Here is a 20,550-nt window from a genome sequence, read left to right as displayed (position 1 = left end):
AAATCTGTTGACAGGCTTGCTCCCACAGACACATACTTTTACATGAGTGTGAGGGAACATAATGCCTTTTCATTCCTTGGTGAGACATTAAAGTCTGTGGACAGGCTTGCTTCCACAGACACTTTTACATGAATGTGAGGGAGCACACTGCCTTTTCATTCCTTGGTGAGACATTAAAGTCTGTGGACAGGCTTGCTCTCACAGACACGTATTTTTATATGAATGTGAGGGAGCATAGTGCCTGGGTATCCCTCTCAGTTTGCAGCCATAGTATGGAATGAGTCTGTTGTTTTTAGAATGGACTCCATGGAACAGCTATAGTCAGCATCTGGAAGTGAGAACTGCACACTTTAGGGCTAGTCCCACCAATTCCTAGATATTCTACCACCCGCCAGTTCCGAAAAGATATTCTACCACACTTGGTGATTGTACATCTACTATAAGGTGGCTTGTCTTCCAGGAAAGGAGAATGTTTCAGTAAACACTATGCCCTAAAGATCCTTCTTTTCAGTAGAATGGCCTTTCTTCTTGGAGACAATTATGTGGCAAATTAGATACCTTGTCTGCTGACCAATCTCTTTGTGTCAAGTTTCTGCTAAAGTAAACCTGTTTCTTCCTTTCTTTGGAACAGCCACTGACAGGTCACAAAACATATTCTCTGTCAAATGAAGTATCTGGAACTCCTTTTACCCATCTCTTCCTCCCAGTAACAAGACTCTCCTGAAACTTGTGGATCCTACTGATAGGATCGTTGTGGCTATCTCAGCCATGATGACTAGATTTACTGTGGTGCCTTTGTCTAGTCTCCCTCTTTCTGCACCACTTTGAGACTGTTTTTTGGAACTCTAGAGACCTGTTTGACTCATCATGTTGGAAGTGTCTACTGAACTATACTCTTTGTCCTTCTCATGTAGTGATGGACGTCATGCTCCAAGGCCTTCCGCCCTTGTCAGCTGCTCTTTGTGAGCCATGTTTGCAGTTGCTTGTTAATTTATACCAGAAATTTCTGTCCTTTTTCCGTTCAGTTATTCTTAGACTTCACAGGAGAAAATTCTTTACAAGTTTGAACTTGGATCTGCCCCCTCTCATTAATTGGCCTTGAAAAATCCTCTTTTACTGGGTTTTAAGGATTCTGTACCAAATGATCAGTGCCACCCTTGAGGTGAGGCTCCTTTAATCCATGTCTTTCACCTGTGGCACTTTCTCTTCAGTGGTCCTCACTGAAAATTTTAAATCTCCTCGGGTTGAACTTCCTCCCCTCACTTTGCTGTGACACAAGAATTGTGACCCTTGTACAAAATGCTCTTTCTTTCAGTTCTGTTGTTTTTGATAAAACTGACAGCAGATAGATGACTAGGGCAACTGTGTGGCAACCCAGGGACAGAGTGAGGGGAAGAGTCAAGATGGCAGATGATGTTTGGATATTTGATGGAATTACATGAACAGGCTAACAGCCAGTAGGTAAGAATGGAAAGAGATATGGAAAGGCAGTTGGCGAACTGTGGCTGTCGATGATAGTGATTGACCAGACTATTGTACTAGCTCCCAAGTTTTGCAAGAAAGAACTAGTTGGAGTCCTAAAAATTGGTATATTGTGGTTCATCTTGCCTACCCATTCCATCATCCCTTATACCCAGTCCAAGTAGCCAGAAGTAACTCGCTCCAGAAACTCCCCATTGAACATAGCCAGACTCCAAACAGCCCTATTCCACTCCTCAGATTTCAAAGTGTAAAGTTCATTTATAGAGCTAGTGGATCCAACTTTGGCACCCAAGGTTCATGATATTTGTAATTGGGTATCTCCTTTACATTTCCTTACTTGTTGGCAGAAGGGCTAATTAACCAGTGCCTTTTGTTATGTGGCAGTTCTGTCATTAAGCTTTATTTAAATCCTAGTGTTGGTGAGTCCATCAGCATTGCGGCAGGATTCATCTGCACATTCTAGGATTGATTTTTGGTAGGTGGGGGCACATACCATCCACTCACTCGATGTAGTACTGCACTTGGGGGTCTGCCCTTTCATCTCCTCCATTCTTCTTTCTCTCTTTTCATCCTGATCTTTCTTTCCTTCATTCTTTCTTCGTCCTTCTGCCTGTGGGTGACTTTACACTCGCTCATCTGTCTTTCCTTCATTCTTTCCTCTTCCTTCTGCCTGTGGGTGACTCTACACTGGGTGACAAGCCAAATGGTTTCCTGTACACTAGGAAACCATTTAGAAACCATTTACTGCACTAGATGGTAACTATATAACCAAATTTTGGTGCCTGGTGGTTTAGTGGGTAATTAAGGTGCTGTAATTGGATTGAGCTGGTGCAGGTTTATATCCAAGGGATGGTTGGGTTTTATTGCTTACATAATGCCACACAGGGATGAGGAAGGCTGGTCACTCTCATCTTAAATGTCAGGACCAACTTGCCTAGCCCTGGGCTCCTGCACTTCTCATGGGGCAACATAGGATAGGATGATGATTACATTTCCTCTTGTCAAAATGCAGGATTTATTATCACTCAAAAAAGTGTCCTAACTAAAGTGACGTGAGTCATTTTGACACAACGGACGTCGAAATATGGGATACTGACACTGTTTGAATCACTGTACTCATCATGAAGCCCTGTGTTCATAAGAGTAAGGATATCTTTTTTGAGCAATAGTACAGTACTTCAGAGTCCACCCAGCCTTTTGTCATTAGTCTTATGCCAGTCACGTATAGCCTCCAGTCATGTACATAAGCAAATCTGTTCCACTAATCTTACTAAGAACACCACTTGCTACTCGTGATTCCCAGAGCTGCATGTGCCTGTTGGTGGTAGGTGGTGGTGACCACCATCCACTCACTTGATGTAATGCTTCCTACTTCTTCCTTCACCCTTATCATACAGTTTCTGTGTCTTCCCATCACTCTTCCTACTTTTCCCTTTCCATGCCATCACTTTTTATTACTCTTCTTTCTACTTCAGGTGGATCTACAGAATGACAAGTCTAATGGTCTCCTGTAATCCAGGACAACACCAGCATTAGGTGGTAACCACGTAACCAGATAACACGATGATGTGGTGCGTACTGTGGTACCCCTGTTAACTTGGAGGAGAGACACAAATGCAGTGTCCATCCAGGAACCAGACTTCCACACTTTCCCCTGCATCTCACTGTGGTGAGGCATTGTCCATTGCAAGGGAACATCAGTTCAGTGCGCAGAATCGCCTTGCAGGGGTGGTTGTTTGCCAGTGGTTAATGGGCCTTTTCAACCAAACAGACTGTGGTTGATCAACAACAGCAACTCGTGCTTGAATATTAAAAAGCAGTGTGTAATTCATCTCAGATTTGTCAAGCTCTTTCCAAACACTGAGATTATTTGCTGTACTGCATTGTTCAAGATACCTATTGTTTCATGTGAATGGCTGGGAACTCATAATCTTTTGGTTGCAAACATCCTCCCTCATTAGGGATTCATAGCTTTCCAGACATTAAATCCTGAGAAGCCATTTAATTGGCAGGTTTTGTAAGTAGATGATGTATATGCCAATTTCCATCCATCCATCATCCAATCTAATGTTGCCCTATGAGGAGCGTAGGAGGCCTGGGGCTAGGCAAGTTGGTCCTGACATTTTAAATGAGAGTGACCAGCCTCTCTCATCCCTGAGTGGCATTACGTGAGCAACCACTCAGTTAATGCCGGCGTGCCACAGGGATCAGTTCTGGCGCCAACCCTGTTCCTTGTTCATATTAATGATCTCTTATCTGTCACCTACAATCCCATCATATGCAGATGACCCAACACTTCACAGTTCATTCACACACAAACACCCATTTACAAAGTCTGATATCTCTAACTCTCAACTCAGTACAGCCATCTCCATAAATCAACTTATCTATGATCACTGAATGGGGACAAAATAACCTTGTCTCAATGCTAGTAAAACCAAATATATACAATTTACTAATAGACAGATATTACCAGATTCGTGTATTACCTTCATTGCTACTAATATTCCCATCTCCAAAAGTATCGAAATTCTCTGTGTCTCACTTAACTTTGTCCTCAGCTGGACCTCTCATGTCAGATCACTTGCTAAAACCACCTCAAAGAAACTTGGATTGTTGTACAGAGTCTGTAACTTCTTTACTGATGAGCAGTTAGCTATAATTTATGAGTCCTGTGCACACTCAGCTTGAATATTGCTCACCCTTGTGGAATGGATGTGGAGAGGTTGCATTAAAACAACTAGATAAAATTCAGAACAGAGCTGTTGGAATTATTAATAACCCTGCTATTATAAATAAAGTACCTTCCCTAAAAGTAAGAAAGAATGTTACCTCCCATGCATTATTTGGAATGGATGTGGAGAGGTTGCATTAAAACAACTACCGTAGATAAAATTCAGAACAGAGCTGTTGGAATTATTAATAACCCTGCTATTATAAATAAAGTACCTTCCCTAAAAGTAAGAAAGAATGTTACCTCCCATGCATTATTTTACAGATATTTTTATGGTAAATGCTCAGACAAAGTTGTGTCCATTGTGCCACCTCTCCATGCCCTCCCTCGTACTACACGGGCATCTGGTAGCGCTCATGATTGGAATGTCATACAGCCATATTGCAGAACTTCTGCCTATCAGAATTCTTTTATTCCCTGAAGTGCATCTCTCTGGTACTTGCTTCTGTGGAGTTGTTTCCCCCCAATCTTCAACCTACGGCTGTTGAAGTCCAACTGTTACAGATATTTTATCAATGGAGGATGCCAGTAGTCTGGTGTATGGATTATTTTTTTTTTATTCATTTGGTTTTCCTTCCTCTGTTCTGTTATTTAAAAAATAAACAAAATAAATAAAACTCTGTGTGCTGGCCCAAAGGATTTAGTGCATTTTTATGTTTTTCATGCCTTTATGGTTGCCCCGCTCCTTCACATTCTCTCTCATTTTCTTTCAAGAGGCTAATTGCAGATAAAGATTAGAGGTCAGAGACAATGGACGTGCAGGTTTCTTATGGAGATCTTGTTAATGAGGATACTCCGACAAGTGAGTAGGTTTACTCCAAGGGTTGTTTAATTGCCTGACCAATGTTAATCAACATGAATGTGATTTTCTGTATGATCAGAGCAGTTAGGAAATAAGGGTATCTGATCTTGGCATGGTATGGATATGTAGCTTTACAGGTACTAAACCTTTTCAGGTAATAAAAGGATGGTTTTCTTCTAAAACCTACCATTTTCATTTCTTGGACAGAGGTAATATATGTCATCAAGGTTGCTAGTAAATTTATAGAATAAAATCATGACAAAATATATCTTTTTTCATGCTGACAGTTTTTTTTTTATACTGACAGGTTGTATCAATGGTGTGCTGGACAGGAGTGCGACGAGCATGTGTTGTTGGTTTGAGTGGGTGGCTTCATGGTGACACTCGGGCTCTTCTTGGTAACTTTAACCTCGACCAATCAAATGACTTCATGAGGCCTAATGGCAAGGTCTGACATCAGCTTGTGATTTCTTACTGTCCCAGTTGTCCTATTTGATTCAGTAATTAAAAGTAATGCTTTGGGTAGCTTTCATAAGCAAACTAAGTTGTAAGGTATCCAAGTCTCTCAAATTTTAGTGTGGCTAGTTATCTGCTGCTCTACAAGAAGTTCTTCCTAAACCACACAAAAAAAGTCTGATGATAGCAAAAACTAACTGGAAAAATATTAATTGTAGTGAAGGAGCTACTAGGAAGTTTAAACCTTTTCATTATATGCCTTAACCCCTTAACCGCGGGTGTCATTCCAGAATGTCATTGAAAAAACTGGACCAAACCACGGGTGCCATTCTGGAATGTTTGTGAATACAGTATTTTTAATACCGTGTGTTTTTTCCGCGCTCCAATTGTTTCAAGGGAGAGTAGCTATTAAGTTATTTCACTCCAGCCGACCCCCACCTCCCTCCTCCCATCCCCTGGGGTCCCCCCCATCCCTGCCCAAACACGCATCAGCCTCTGTCCAGCTTTGTGAGTGACAATGTTGCTGACGTGGCAGTGAAGTGCGGGAAATTACAATGCCTTTTACCTGCCTCAGTGAACACAGAGTGGGTGTTTATCATATGTGCAGTGTTCATATATGTTTATAGTATCATTATCAGAGTGTGGTTGGCATTTGGTAATGGTGTGTGGGGCGAAAAATAGTGATTTTAGATTGCACACTTGTAATGGTACTGCCCGCCCAGTGAAAGTCCACAAAGTCATGAAACCTACATCATTGCAAAGCTGAAGGTTAGTACTTTCTAATGGTACCTTATTTTTCGCTCAAGCATTATTCTGTGCAGAGTTATAAAGGTTTAAAGTTTGTTTACATTTTGGCTGGAACCCCCGCAGGGGGGGGGGGGAGGCCAGTCAGATCAAAACAGTGCCCGCGGTTAAAGGGTTAAGCTGAATAAAGTGTCTGGTCATAACACAGATATGATACAAGATGCATCATTGTTTGTGAAGAGGTTAAGAAATAAAGTACATTATGCAGTACCTAAACTCTCTCAGGTGACCCAGAGCCAAACAGTTTTCGTGAAGAGTTGGGAGATGGGCGAAAGGTGTAGTATGGGAGAGAGTGTTCAGCCTGAACCATATGCCTCCTCCCGCACTACTCAGCTGTGTAAAAGGTTCTTCCTCCACTACACATCCCCTGTATTGTGAGTTGACATTAATGTGACCAGATGTACTAACTTCTTTGATTCACAATTATTTCCCCACAAATCATCATACTTGTATGTGAAATTCTTTGTTGATAAGCTGATTCTTGAATATTCTTTCTTCTTAACATGATATATCATCACACTTGTGAAATAAAATATTGCAGTTCCAGTAACACTGAAATTGGCTTGTGGCAGTAAAACAATGGAGTGATTATAGTTTAGTAAATGGGTACCTATTTTATTGATTTTGTACAGCATTTTTGCTGTAATGAAGTGGGATAATGTTATGTTCATTAGATCAGCAACAGTTGTATCTTATTTTAATTTCTCCTTTTCAGTCCTTGTCATGAAACTGTCAACATCAAGCCTTATTATGACACCTGCCTCAGATACCTAGCATCAGTAGAAGTCAATATCAGAAGTGCTGAGAATGATATTATCACTTCTGATACAGGTACAGAACATTCAGCAGATGCAACAAGTGACAGTTATCAGTCTGCTTCAGAACCTCCAGATTTTGATAATGATAGAGAAGCTATGGATGTCTATGATAAAAATGGCACAATTTATGAGGTGCGTATGGAGGATGTCCTACTAAAGCTGACTGGACACCAAGATGTTTTGAGTAGTCTGAGCAGTGAAGAGGGCACTGCACTGTGTGATGTAGCTGCTGCATATTCTACTGTTTGTGGTCGACACAGAGTCAGCATTCCTCTACCCCTACTTTGTGGTAAGTCGTTACTTTTATATTCAGTGATCCCGTGGTTTTCACACATAATTGGTACCGTGAGTAGCATGTGATAATGAAATTGCGCAATAACAAAGTCGCAGAACCTATGGGAGTTATCCTAATTGGTACCAGGCACCCCACTTGCAAACCCAAATTTCCCTTTTTACCACTAGACTTGGTAAATACATACATACTGTCATGGTAATGTCAGAAGCACACATGGGCATGGTTAAGTTAATAGAAGGTGATGAAAGGGGTACAATAAAGAAAAACATACCATACAGAGACCTGAGATGGGTTTGAAATAAGGGTTTTGAGGCTAGGAGATGGAGAAATAGTGGTCTCCATCACCAGGGATTAACTCCTTAAGTAGGGCCTCATCTTTGAATCTCTCAAACCCATCACAAACCACAGATGTTGTGTCATCATTGTTAGCAAAAACTAACTCAGATGCACACACACACACACACACAAAAATAAAAAACTGTGCAATAACAGCAGGAGTTTAGGTTTTCACCTAGCAGTGATAATGAAAACCACTCTAACCAAGTGCACGATAACCAAGGGATCGCTGTATTGAGATTTTGCAAAGTACTGTAACAGTTATGTCTCATTTTATTGATCTTTGTGGTAGGTGGGGTCGCTCACCATCCAATCACTTGGTGTCGTGCTGCTCTAGGATAACTCTCCTTTCATCTATTCCTTCCTTCTTTCCTTCCTTCCTCTTCTGTCTTTCTTTCCTCTTTTGTCTGCGGGTGACTCTACACTGAGTGACAAGTCAGTTGGTTTCCTGTACACCAGGAAACCATTTACTATGCTGGGTGGTAACCATATGACCAAACTATGGCGCCTAGTTGTTTAGTGAGTAATTAAGGAACTCCAGCGGGATTGAGCCTGTGTAGATTTATATCCAAGGGGTGGTAGGGGTTTATTGCTCACATAATGCCACTCAGGGATGAGTGAGCTTGGTCACTACCAATTTGCCTATCCCCACACCACTATGCTCATGGGGTAACTCAGGATTAGATGATGATAATGATGGTGTTATTTTGTATTGTTTTTTGTATCATTTATAATGACTCTATCATTCATGCATGTATCAACCTTGGTCACCTGAAGGCAGTTATCAGTGCTGCTCGATTTCTGGCTGCTTCCATGTTCATTTCCTTACCCCTGAGGTCACATTCTGTGACCTCGTTCCAGGTCTTTATTGGTCTGCCTCTTGCACCAGACATTCACACTTCTCACTTCCTGCACCCAGTTGTCATCCTCCATCCTCTCCACACGCCTAAAATGTCTCACTCTACCTCTCCTTATCACAGCACCAATACACTCTAGTCCTGTCCTTCCTATCAACTCTTCTATTGCAATCTAGCCCCCACAGGCCTTGTTTTCCAGAATGCAGTACACATCCATTTAATCATTGTTTTTTCTGTACATTGGAGCCTATGAATATCCTCTTACCTTTCTGCTCAAGTCTCACTACCATTCAGAATTACACTCCTAACATATGTCTCATATGAAAATTCTTTATCAAGGAGGGAGAGCCCTCTCAGTGTCAGGAGAGGCAACAGCACACTGGTAATTTTGCCTGGGTTACAAGAGCTGCTAGAGCATCTGCTGCCAAAAAATTGTTGATGTACCCATATATGTATGTCACAATCGTCATCATCAACATCATCATCATCATCATCATCATCATCATCATTCTGTGGCGTCCCGTGAGGAACGTAGGAGCCCAGGGCTAGGCAAGTTGGTCCTGACATTTAAGATGAGAGTGACCAACCTCACTAATCCCTCAGTGGCATTACTTGAGCAATAAACCCCAACCACCCCTTGAATATAAACTTGCACATGCTCTGTCCGATTGGAGCGCTTTAGTTACCTAGTACACCACAACACCACCAGGTGCCATAATTTGGTTATATGGTTGCCACCCAGCATAGTGAATGGTTTCCTAGAGTACATGAAATCATCTGGCTTGTCATTCACTGTAGAATCACCCATAGGCAGAAGGAAGAGGAAGGAATGAAGGAAAGAAAGACAAAAGAGGGAGTGTAAAGTCACCCATAGGCAGGAGGAGGAGGAAAGAATGAAGGAAACAAAGAATAGGGAGGAAGGAAAAAGAAAGAAAGGAAAGGGAAGACACCCAAGAACAGCACTGCATCGAGTGAGTGGATGGTGAGCGCCCTCACGTGCCACTATATATGTATGTAGAGTATATATATATCTATATAGATAGATAGATAGATAAAATAAAAAATAAAAATCTATCTATCTATCTATTGCCAGACGCCTCAATCCCGTTTGGGGTGGCCACAAACAAATCGCCTCCAAGTCACCCTGTCCCCCCGCCATCTCACTGCCCTGCTCCCAACTCACGCCCCCCTCTGTCATATACCTCTCCACCCCATCCCTCCATCTCATCCTCGGCCTCCACCTCACTCACATACACTCTCTTCATCAGTCTTTCACCCTCCATCCTCTCCACATGGCCAAACCACCTCAGTGTGTTCCTCATAACGCTTCCTATCACATCCACATCCACACCACAACGCTCCTTTATATCCTTATTCGTCAGCCTGTCTCTCCATGTGACTCCGCAGGCTCCTCTTAAATAACTCATTTCCACTGCTCTCACTCTTGACTTGTGTCCTTCCAACAACGTCCAAGCTTCACTTCTGTACGTTAGAGTTGGTATCACAATACTGTCATGTAGTAACTTTTTCACTTCCATGCTCACTTACCTGTTTCTTATCACTGCTTTCAACGAACCAGCAACCTTTCTTCCCTGCTGTACCCTTTCAAGCACTTCACCCTGGTATCCCTGAAGGGCAAAGGCATTGCCCCTGGGTAGAGGACTTTTGGACTGGAGCATGTAGCATTTTATGACCGGATGCCCTTACTGATGTCTACCAATGACCCATGGGTGGATTCGATCCTCCGACCCTTTGGTCAAAGCGGATCGCTCTAACCCACTGGGCCACGGCTGCTACATATATAGACAGATAGATATATATATATATATATATATATATATAGTGTATATATATATATATATACAGTGGGCTCGCACAGTGCGCGAGAGATCGGGCGGTGCACGAGCTCGCGCACTGGGAATTCCCGTACTAGGAATACATAATCTTATGGGAATAATTACATATGGGCGGTACCTCCTCATACCTGGACATTTTTTGGCCCTTAGAGAGATAATAAAGGTCATATGTTTCAGACATTGTACTAAAGCTATAGCTACAATAACAAAAATATGGGTAGTCACCTTAACAACAGTAGACAACAGGCCTGATGACCTTAAATAACAGGGGTTCCGAGGCACAGCAACACTTACAGCGCTGCAATCCCCACCGCACCAACACTTCCCTTCGCAGACTCCTCTTGATCACCTTCCCCAGGAGCATCAAAGTCACTCACTTTGGCCATAAACCCTTCAAATTTCAATGCTGACACTTCTGACATTGCATCCTCTTCATCCTCAACAGGAACAGGAGCAGACAATGTCGCTGGTTCCACTATTTCACCAACTTGAGCCCGCTGTGTGTAGCTTGTTATGGGGGTCTGTCTTCTCCTGTTTATTTCTTCCCTGTGCCTGTCTGTGTAGAAACGGAAGAGTTTGTTGATACCAACCAGAAGTTCCTCCGTTCTTAGGTTGCTCACTTCCTGTTCCTTCACCTCTTCCTTGAGCTTATCCACGGCAGCAAGGATCTTGCTAATGTTTGACATACACAGCTCAGTCCTGCCTTCCATCACGCTAGGCTGCTTAACTTGACTCTGTCTGGCGCATCAACATGACGACACGTGATGCGCTCTGTGAGGGGTGGTCGCGCACTAGCAGAAAATGGCATTTTTGAGCCACTCCTTGCCTCTGCCACGCGTTCTGTGTGGTAAACTCGCGCATTAAAGGGTTTTTGGTTATGATTTTTGGTCACTCGTGCATAAGGCGAATCGCGCACTGCGGTGACGCGCACTGTGCGAGCCCACTGTGTATATATATATATATATATATATACCTCACTGGGGTCTTACTGGTGTCAGACGATCACAACACACCTTGTATTCTCTCAAATCGTTCTCCAGGCTTGGAGTGCATATAGACATGCAGTTTGTTGCAAACGATAGTAGAAAGATTGAAGTTTGGCTGACAAGAATATTAGCTCTTAAGATTAAGGATAAGTGGGATAAAACACGAGTTAAAAACACACCATTTTTTCCCCATCTCTCCACACTGACCTGCAGCCAAAGGGTTAAGGCGTCTGCACCAGCCAACATTCGGCTGATCTGCATTATGGAGAGCTCTCTTGGTGTTTCTGGTGTTGCCTGCATCAGTGTAACCTCCTCTTGTCTCACGTCCTGTAAAGCATCCTCGATAGATGCTGCAGTAATCACATCTTCTGAGGTGGCTGCACCAGCATTGTTAATTTGAGACATTATGGATATTAACCCTTTAACCGCGGGTGTCATCCCAGAATGACATTGCAAAAACTGGACCAAACCGCGGGTGTCATTCTCGAATGTTTGTGAATATTTTGAATACTGCGCTTTTTTTCCGTGCGCCAATTGTTTCAAGGGAGAGTAGCTATTACGTTCTTTCACTCCAGCCGACCCCCACCTCCCTCCCTCCCACCCCCCGGGCCCCCAACCCCACCCCTGACCAAACACGTATCAGTATCTGTCCACCTGTGTGGGTGACAACACCGCTGATGTGGCAGTGAAGTGTGGGCAATTACAGTGCCTTTTACCTGCCTCAGTGAATACAGAGTGGGTGTTTATCGTATGTGCAGTGTTCATATATGTTTATAGCATTATTATCAGAATAAGGTTGGCATTTGGTAATGGTGTGTGAGCGAAAAATAGTGATTACAACACCGCTGATGTGGAAGTGAAGTGCAGGCAATTACAGTGCCTTTTACCTGCCTTAGTGAACACAGAGTGGGTGTTTATCGTATGTGCAGTGTTCATATATGTTTATAGTATTATTATCTGAATGAGGTTGGCATTTGGTAATGGTGTGTGAGCGAAAAATAGTGATTACAACACCACTGATGTGACAGTGAAGTGCGGGCAATTACAGTGCCTTTTACCTGCCTCAGTGAACACAGGGTGGGTGTTTATAGTATGTGAAGTGTTCATATATGTTTATAGTATTATTATCAGAATGAGGTTGGCATTTGGTAATGGTGTGTGAGTGAAAAATAGTGATTTTAGATCGCTCACTTCTAATGGCACTGCCCATCCAGTGATAGTCAATGAAATCATGAAACCTACATCATTGCAAAGCCGAAGGTTAGTACTTTCTAGTGGTACCTTATTTTTCACTCTAGATTTATTCTGTGCAGAGTTATAAAGGTTTAAATTTTGTTTACATTTTGGCTGGAAACCCCACGGGAGAGGCCAGTCGGGGCAAAACAATGCCCGCGGTTAAAGGGTTAAGAGACAGCTCGCACTATTTAGGAATCGCACTATTTGATCATGCGCTAATTGGGACCCTGATATATATATATATATATATATATAGTATATACTGTATATATATTCATCATCATCATCATCATCCTCATCATCCGAACCTCCTTTCCCACCCAAGGGCAGGGTGAGGAGTAGCAGTGTCCAGACAGCCCAAAATTGCCCAGTCCAATGGGCCACACTTCCATTCACTCATCATTCAAACCCCTGGAATCCTGGCTCTATCGGATACGCCAAAAACATTCACCACGTTCTTTAGCTTCACATAATTGTATCTGACAGAGTCCATCCAGACGCTGCCAAGTTTAAAAGGGGTGCCAAAAATCCCTGATCATGCACTTCTCCTCACAAAATTCATCCAGCCAGCTCGATCTTCTGTCAGTTCCCCAGCCTCACCGACTTCCAAACCTCTCTTCCTCACATTTATGCACCATATCTCACCACCTTCTCCTTGGCCTACCTTGCCTACTCCCTCCTTTGAATTCGCTCAGATATACCTTCTTCACCACTCTATTGTTATCCATTCTCTCCACATGACCATACCATCTCAGTACACTCTCTTCAATTCGTGTGTCCACCGACTTCCTCACTCCGCATCTTTCACGAATCACAATACACGTATTTTGTATCCTGTCCACCTTCTGTACTCCACATACTGTACATTCCTCAGCAGTCCCATCTCCACTGCTCTTACTCTTGACTTTTCATTTTCATGCCACACTATAGTTTCACATCCATATGATAAAGTTGACACTAACACTCATTCATGTAAGCCTCGTGCAGCTGCAACACTCAAGCCTCTGTTTCTTATCAAGGCCTTCATTGCACCAGCTATTTTTCTTCCTTGTGTCACTCTACTTTCAACTTCTTTTGCACATTTTCCTCTCTTTTCTATCACTGTACCCAGGTATTTGAACTCCCTCACCAATTTCAGTCTCTCTCCATTCACTGTTACATTGCACTGGGAGTCACCTTCTCTCTCAATAACCATCACTTTACTCTTTTCTACATTTCCTTTCAAGGAACGACGCTTACAGACATCAGCAAAACTCTGCACTAGCCTACCAAGTTCTTGTCCGGTACTTGCAAGCAGTACTGCAGCATCAGCATACAACATATTTGAGATATTCCATCCATCACCATTCATTACCAGTGCCATCCCTCTCTCCATTACTCATGTTTTCACTTTTCTCATCATCCCATCCATATATACATTGAACAACCATGGGGACATCACACAACCTTGTCGCACGCCCACACTGATCATGAACCATTCACTTAGATGCCCATTAATCCTGACACATGCTTCACTACCATCATAAAAACTCTTGACGGTACCTAGCAGCTTACTCTGTACACCGTACATGTGTAAAACTTTCCACAATCCTTCTCTGTCCACTTTGTCGTATGCTTTTTCCAGATCCATGAATGCCATAAACACCTTATGGTCCTTCTCACAAGCCTTCTCTACTATATATGTATATATATATCTCCATCATCCAATCCTACGTTGCCCCATGAGGAGCATAGGAGCCAGGGGCTAGGCAAGTTGGTCCCGACATTTAAGATGAGAGTGACCAGCCTCACTCATTCCTGAGTGGCATTATTTGAGCAAAAAAACCCAACCATCCCTTGGATATAAACCTTCACCAGGTCAATCCGATTGGAGTGCCGCAATTACACACTAAACCACCAGGCACCATAATTTGGTTATATGGTTACCACCTAGCGTAGTACAGTAAATGGTTTCCTGGTGTACAGGAAACCATTTGGCTTGCCAGTCAGTGTAGTCACCCAAAGGCAGAAGGAAGAGGAAAGATTGAAGGAAATAAAGACAAAAGCGGGAGTGTAAAGTCACCCGTAGGCAGGAGGACGAGGAAAGAATGAAGTAAAGGAAGACTGAAGAGGAAGGAAAGGAGGATGGAGGAGAGGAAAGGGCAGACACCCGACAGCAGCACTACATCAAGTGAGTGGATGGTGAGTGCCCCCACCTACCACTATATATATATATATATATATATATATACATATACCATATACATATATATATATATATATATATATATATATACATATACCATATACATATATATATATATATATATATATATATATATATATATAATATATATAATATATATACAGGTAAGCCCTTAATTCACGCGAGGGTTACGTTCCCAGACCCTTCGTGTATGTGGTAAATTCGCGTATATATTCTGCCCTTGTGTGCACATAATTACGCATGTCTGCTAAGTATATTACATCTGAATAATACTGTTTATGCATTACATACACCTTATAAACTAGCATAAAGTATGAAAAACAACAAAAATGTAAGAAATTTAACACTGAAACCTGACAAGCACAAGCATAGGTGGAGACACTTCAACAGTCTGGTGCACAAACCCTCAGTGCCTCCCATATGCTACATTCTGCCTTCTTTATTGTCCAAACAGTTGACTTATTCACCCCAAACATACGGTTCCAAGCCAGTTCACAGGCGTAGGTGAAGACACTTTAGCACAGTCTGGTGCACTAGCCCTCACTGACTCCTGTATGCTACGTTCTGTCTTCTTTAGACAATTCACCATGAAGTCAGTTCACCATCAAAACATGGATGATTCCGTCATTCTATAATTATACTTCTTATTGATTAATTAATACTTTAATAATTAATTTTCAGGTAGATTTTATATCTCATATAAGTAAAAAACTAGTGTACTGTACTTGCTAAATAAATTGGTATGTAAATAAATGACGGGGAATCGTCCTGATGGGGAATTGTCGCCGACATTCCTCCCATAAGTTTGTCCAACACTTTAACTTTCTCTGTCAGCAACATCACTTTACGAGTCCATTTTGGTTTGTTACCATATGCATCACTAGCACTATGCTTAGGCCCCAGGTTGGCAGACAAGGCAAGCAATCACTGGAAGGCAGAAAAATAAGCCACAAATAACGATTCGCGAGTCATGCATGGTTCGACCGTCGGATTCAAACTGACTGTGTGGTCCGACCTTACACACACACACACACACACACACACACACACACATTCATACATATATGTATGCACACAGGCAGCAGGTAGGCATTTTTATATTTTATTTATTTCTCTTGTATATTAAAATGATTTATTTGAATACTATAATTTTGTTTTAATTATTGTACGAAAAATTCGTGGATAACCGAAATCGCGTGAAAAAAGTTCGCGTGAATTAAGAGCTTACCTGTATGTATATATATATATATATATATATATATATGGGGAGGCGGTGGCTGAATCGGTAGAGAGGCTACATGCAGTCCTGTTGGACCAAGGTTCGAATCCCAGCTGGGGCAGGCAACAGTTTAAGGATTTGAATTTCATAAAAGCAGACTTTCCTGATCTACCAGATAACCCGCCGACATGTCATAAAAATACCCCCGCTAATACCAATACACCAGTCCTGTATGAGACAGCCCTAGCATGTATTCAATATGGACAGTGGGTGTTAGCGCCAAAGTGGTGACATGTAGAGAGGTGTATGGTATGTAGGAGGACTACTGGGCCTCGAGAGCAGGCTGTGAAGCCTATGCCCAGAGTCGGACACATAGAAATATATATATATATATGTATTATGGTAGGTAGGGGTGCTCACCATCAACTCACTCGATGTAGTGCTGCTTTGAGTATGTGCCCTTTCCTCTCTTTCTTCCTTCCTCTTCTGTCTTTCTCTCCTCCATTCTTTCCTCTTACTTCTGCCTGTGGGTGACTTTATGCTCCCTCTTCTGTCTTTCTTTCCTTCATTCTTTCCTCTACCTTCTGCCTATGGGTGGCACTACACAGAGTGACAGGCCAAATTGTTTCCTGTACACCAGGAAACCATTTACTGTGCTAAGTGGTAACCATATAACCAAATTATGGCACCTGGTAATTAAATGGGTATTTATGGTGCTACAATCAGATTGAGCCTGTCCAGGTTTATATTCAAAGGATGGCTGGGGTTTGTTGCGCACGTAATGCTACTCAGGGATGAGTGAGGCTGGTTGCTCTCGTCTTAAATGTCAGGACCAACTTGCCTTGCCCTGGGTTCCTATGCTCCTTATGGTGTGAAAGAGGATTGTATGATATATACAGTGGAACCCCGGAATTCGTATGCCTCTCTACTCGTACAACTCGGTTTTTGTACAGCTTTTTCGTCCAAAAATCGCTCCAGTTTTCGTACAGCGACCTGTTATTCGCACTAAGAGACACGGTGTCATAGGTGCCACGTGGTTGCCAGTCCCACTTTGTCTTCCGCCAGCTATGGATCGGCCATACAGGCTCCATTAAACTTTGTGATAAATTACCTATTTTCATTAGAAAATTGTACAAAATCAGGTTCTTTACAATTAAAGAACCCAGAGTAATGCCCCAACCCCAAGCATCTCCTCAGACCCAAGCATCTCCCCAGCCCCAAGCATCTCCCCAGCCCCAAGCATCCCCCCAGCCCCAAGCATCCCCCCAGCCCCAAGAATCTCCACGTCCAAAGAAATCGAACCGAGAAAAAACACCAGAAGGGCAGTTACCTACAGTTTTCATGGAACGCCTCTCCTCCTCCTCCTCTTTACATCCATCCACTTAAGCCATCAACACTCCTCAGTACGGGCAAGATGCAGTAAAACTATCATGTACATCATCTACAGGGTATATTTCTTTATTTGGTTATACATACGGATAAATGCAAAATACATTGTTTCTTATAGAAAAAAATGAATTGGTTTTCGAACAATTCGCAACTCGTACAGCCTCCACGAACGAATTGTGTAAAAATTCCGGGGTTCTACTGTATATATATATATATATATACAGTACAGTATACATATACACACTATATATATATATATATATATATATATATATATATATATCTATCTATCTATCTATTGCCAGACACCTCAATCCCGTTTGGGGTGGCCACAAACAAATCGCCTCCAAGTTGCCCTGTCCCCCGCCATTTCACTGCCCTGCTCCCAACTCACACCCCCCTCTCTCATATACCTCTCCACCCCATCCCTCCATCTCATCCTCGGCCTCCCCCTCCATCTTCCCCCCTCCACCTCACTCACATACACTCTCTTCGTCAGTCTTTCACCCTCCATCCTCTCCACATGGCCAAACCACCTCAGTGTGTTCCTCATAACACTTCCTATCACATCCACATCAACACCACAACGCTCCTTTATATCCGCATTCGTCAGCCTGTCTCTCCATGTGACTCCACAGGCTCCTCTTAAATAACTCATTTCCACTGCTCTCACTCTTGACTTGTGTCCTTCCAACAACGTCCAAGCTTCACTTCCTTACGCTAGAGTTGGTATCACAATACTGTCATGTAGTAACTTTTTCACTTCCATGCTCACTTCCCTGTTTCTTATCACTGCTTTCAAAGAACCAGCAACCTTTCTTCCCTGCTGTACCCTTTCAAGCACTTCACCCTCCAAACCTCCATCCTTACTCATCACACTACCCAAGTACTTAAACGTACTCACATTTTCCAATTCCTCACCATCCAACCTTGCTGTACATTCACTGACTTCACCTCTCTCAAAGACCATCACTTTACTCTTCCCTACATTCACTTTTAGATTCCGTTTCTTACACACTCTCTCAAACTCATCAACCAAGCCTTGCAGCTCCCCTTCGTCTTCACTCAACAACACAGTATCATCTGCAAACAACAGTACAGGAAGTTTCCAAACACTATCCTCTCTCACCAGGGCCACTCCAACATCCACTACCCTACCTTGTACCTCTTTTATTACCCCATCCATGTACAGATTGAACAACCATGGAGACATGACATCCCTGTTTCAAACCAACTTTCAAAGAGAAAAATTCACTTAGTTCACCATCCACACGCACTGCAGCCTTCGCACCATTGTACATACTCTTCACAGCATTCAACAACTTTCCATCTACTCCATATATTCTTAACACTTTCCACAATCCTTGTCTATCCACCCTGTCATATGCTTTCTCCAAATCCATGAAAGCCGCATACAACTTCTTTCCCTTCTCTAGAAACTTTTCCACTAAAGATCTAAGAATGAATATCTGATCTACACAACCTCTTCCCTTCCTAAAGCATCCCTGTTCTTCTCCAACTAATTTCTCTGTTCGTTCTCTAACTCTGTCAATAAATATCCTACCGTACACTTTTCCTATTATACTAAGAAGACAAATGCCCCTATGATTACCACACACTTCTTTTTCCCCTTTTCCTTTGTACAAGGGAATAATTATACCTGACTTCCAATCGTCCGGGACTCTACTTTCCTTCCAGGCCAATCTGCACATCTTCCACATCCATTCTACTACTATCTCTCCCCCATGCTTCAGCATTTCACCACACACTCCATCAATTCCTGGGGCTTTCCCCGATTTAACTTTCTTCATTGCTTCCACAACTTCTATCCTACTGATTTCTTCCTGTCTTCTCACCTCCCTCCTTCTCCCAGCCATTCCCCAGCCACTTATACTCGCATTACTTCCATGCTTTACGTTCAACAATTCCCTAAAGTGTTCTCTCCATCTGCTCACTTTTTCTCCCTTCTCCACTAGTAATCTACCATTTTTATCTTTCACTCCCCTGCTAACTTCACTTCCACCCTGCCTTACTCTTTTCACCTCTTTCCAGAACATTTTCTTACAGTCCCTCCACTTTACACTCAAATTCCTTCCAAATTCCTCATCCACTCTCTTCTTACTCTTTCTTACTAATCTTTTCACCTCTCTCTTTCTTTCTACATATAACTCTCTCCCTCCTTTCAACTTCTTCCACGCCCCTATTTCTCATCCATTCATTGTATGCTTTCTTCTTTTGTGCCACAGCCTGTTTCATCTCTTCAGTCCACCACGCTGTTCCTTGCACCCCCCTCCGTCTTCTCTTCCTTCCACACACCACATCACATGCTGCACATATTTCTTCTGTAAATATCCTACACACACCTTCCACGTCTCCTATCTGCTCCAGTTCATAATTGCCCAATCGTTCCTCCACTTCTCTCTTATACTCTGCCTTTTTCTCATCCTCTTGTAACCTTTCCACTCTCCTTGCAACTACTCCTTCCTCTCGTCTTTCCTTTCTTCTATTCCTCCATCTTACTTAAATTTTAATTCTGGCCACCACCAAGTAGTGGTCAGAAAGTCCACTCCCCCAGCCTCTATAAACTCTTGCATCCATTACACATCTTCGCATCCTTTCATCCACACACACATAATCAATCATTGCCTTCCTTTCATTCAGTTCACCACCCACCCTTCTCATCACTCGCCATGTATACCTGTGCAGTATACATATACATATACACACTATATATATATATACTGTATATATATATATATATATATATATATATATATATATATGTATAATATAAATGCCGAGTGCTCACATAACACAGGAATATTGTACCCAGAAGGTCCTGCCCTATGAGATTTCTGTGTTATAGGGCCATATGTTTTCATGCTAAAGGATTTCATGGTACCTGAGCCAGCCCCATGTTCAACATTTGGGGCAAGTTTCAGGTTTTTTTCCAGGACATTTACCTACCTACATACAAACACCGGAGGATTCCTCACCTTGAATGGAAGAGTTTGTGGGCTTGCTGGGGGGAAGTGGAGTTGAGTTCTGTGGCCAATAAAAAAGAGTAAAGATCA

General features: G+C 42.4%; 1 protein-coding gene across 1 annotated transcript in view; it reads left to right on the top strand.

The window, feature by feature from the left end:
* The window catches only part of LOC145393722 (uncharacterized), an 848,279-nt gene that overhangs the window by 726,313 nt on the left and 101,416 nt on the right, over nucleotides 1-20,550 (top strand). Inside the window, exons 68-70 of the mRNA XM_080267765.1 lie at nucleotides 5,326-5,466; nucleotides 6,504-6,652; nucleotides 6,994-7,392. Coding sequence (XP_080123891.1) covers nucleotides 5,326-5,466; nucleotides 6,504-6,652; nucleotides 6,994-7,392 — 689 coding nt within the window. The remainder of the gene's footprint in view (nucleotides 1-5,325; nucleotides 5,467-6,503; nucleotides 6,653-6,993; nucleotides 7,393-20,550) is intronic.

This window comes from Coenobita brevimanus, chromosome 25, assembly GCF_032717465.1.
Source record: "Coenobita brevimanus isolate Jiangsu-jjx chromosome 25, ASM3271746v2, whole genome shotgun sequence".
NCBI classification, from domain to species: domain Eukaryota; kingdom Metazoa; phylum Arthropoda; class Malacostraca; order Decapoda; family Coenobitidae; genus Coenobita; species Coenobita brevimanus.
This window is presented reverse-complemented; position numbering and strand designations above follow the sequence as displayed.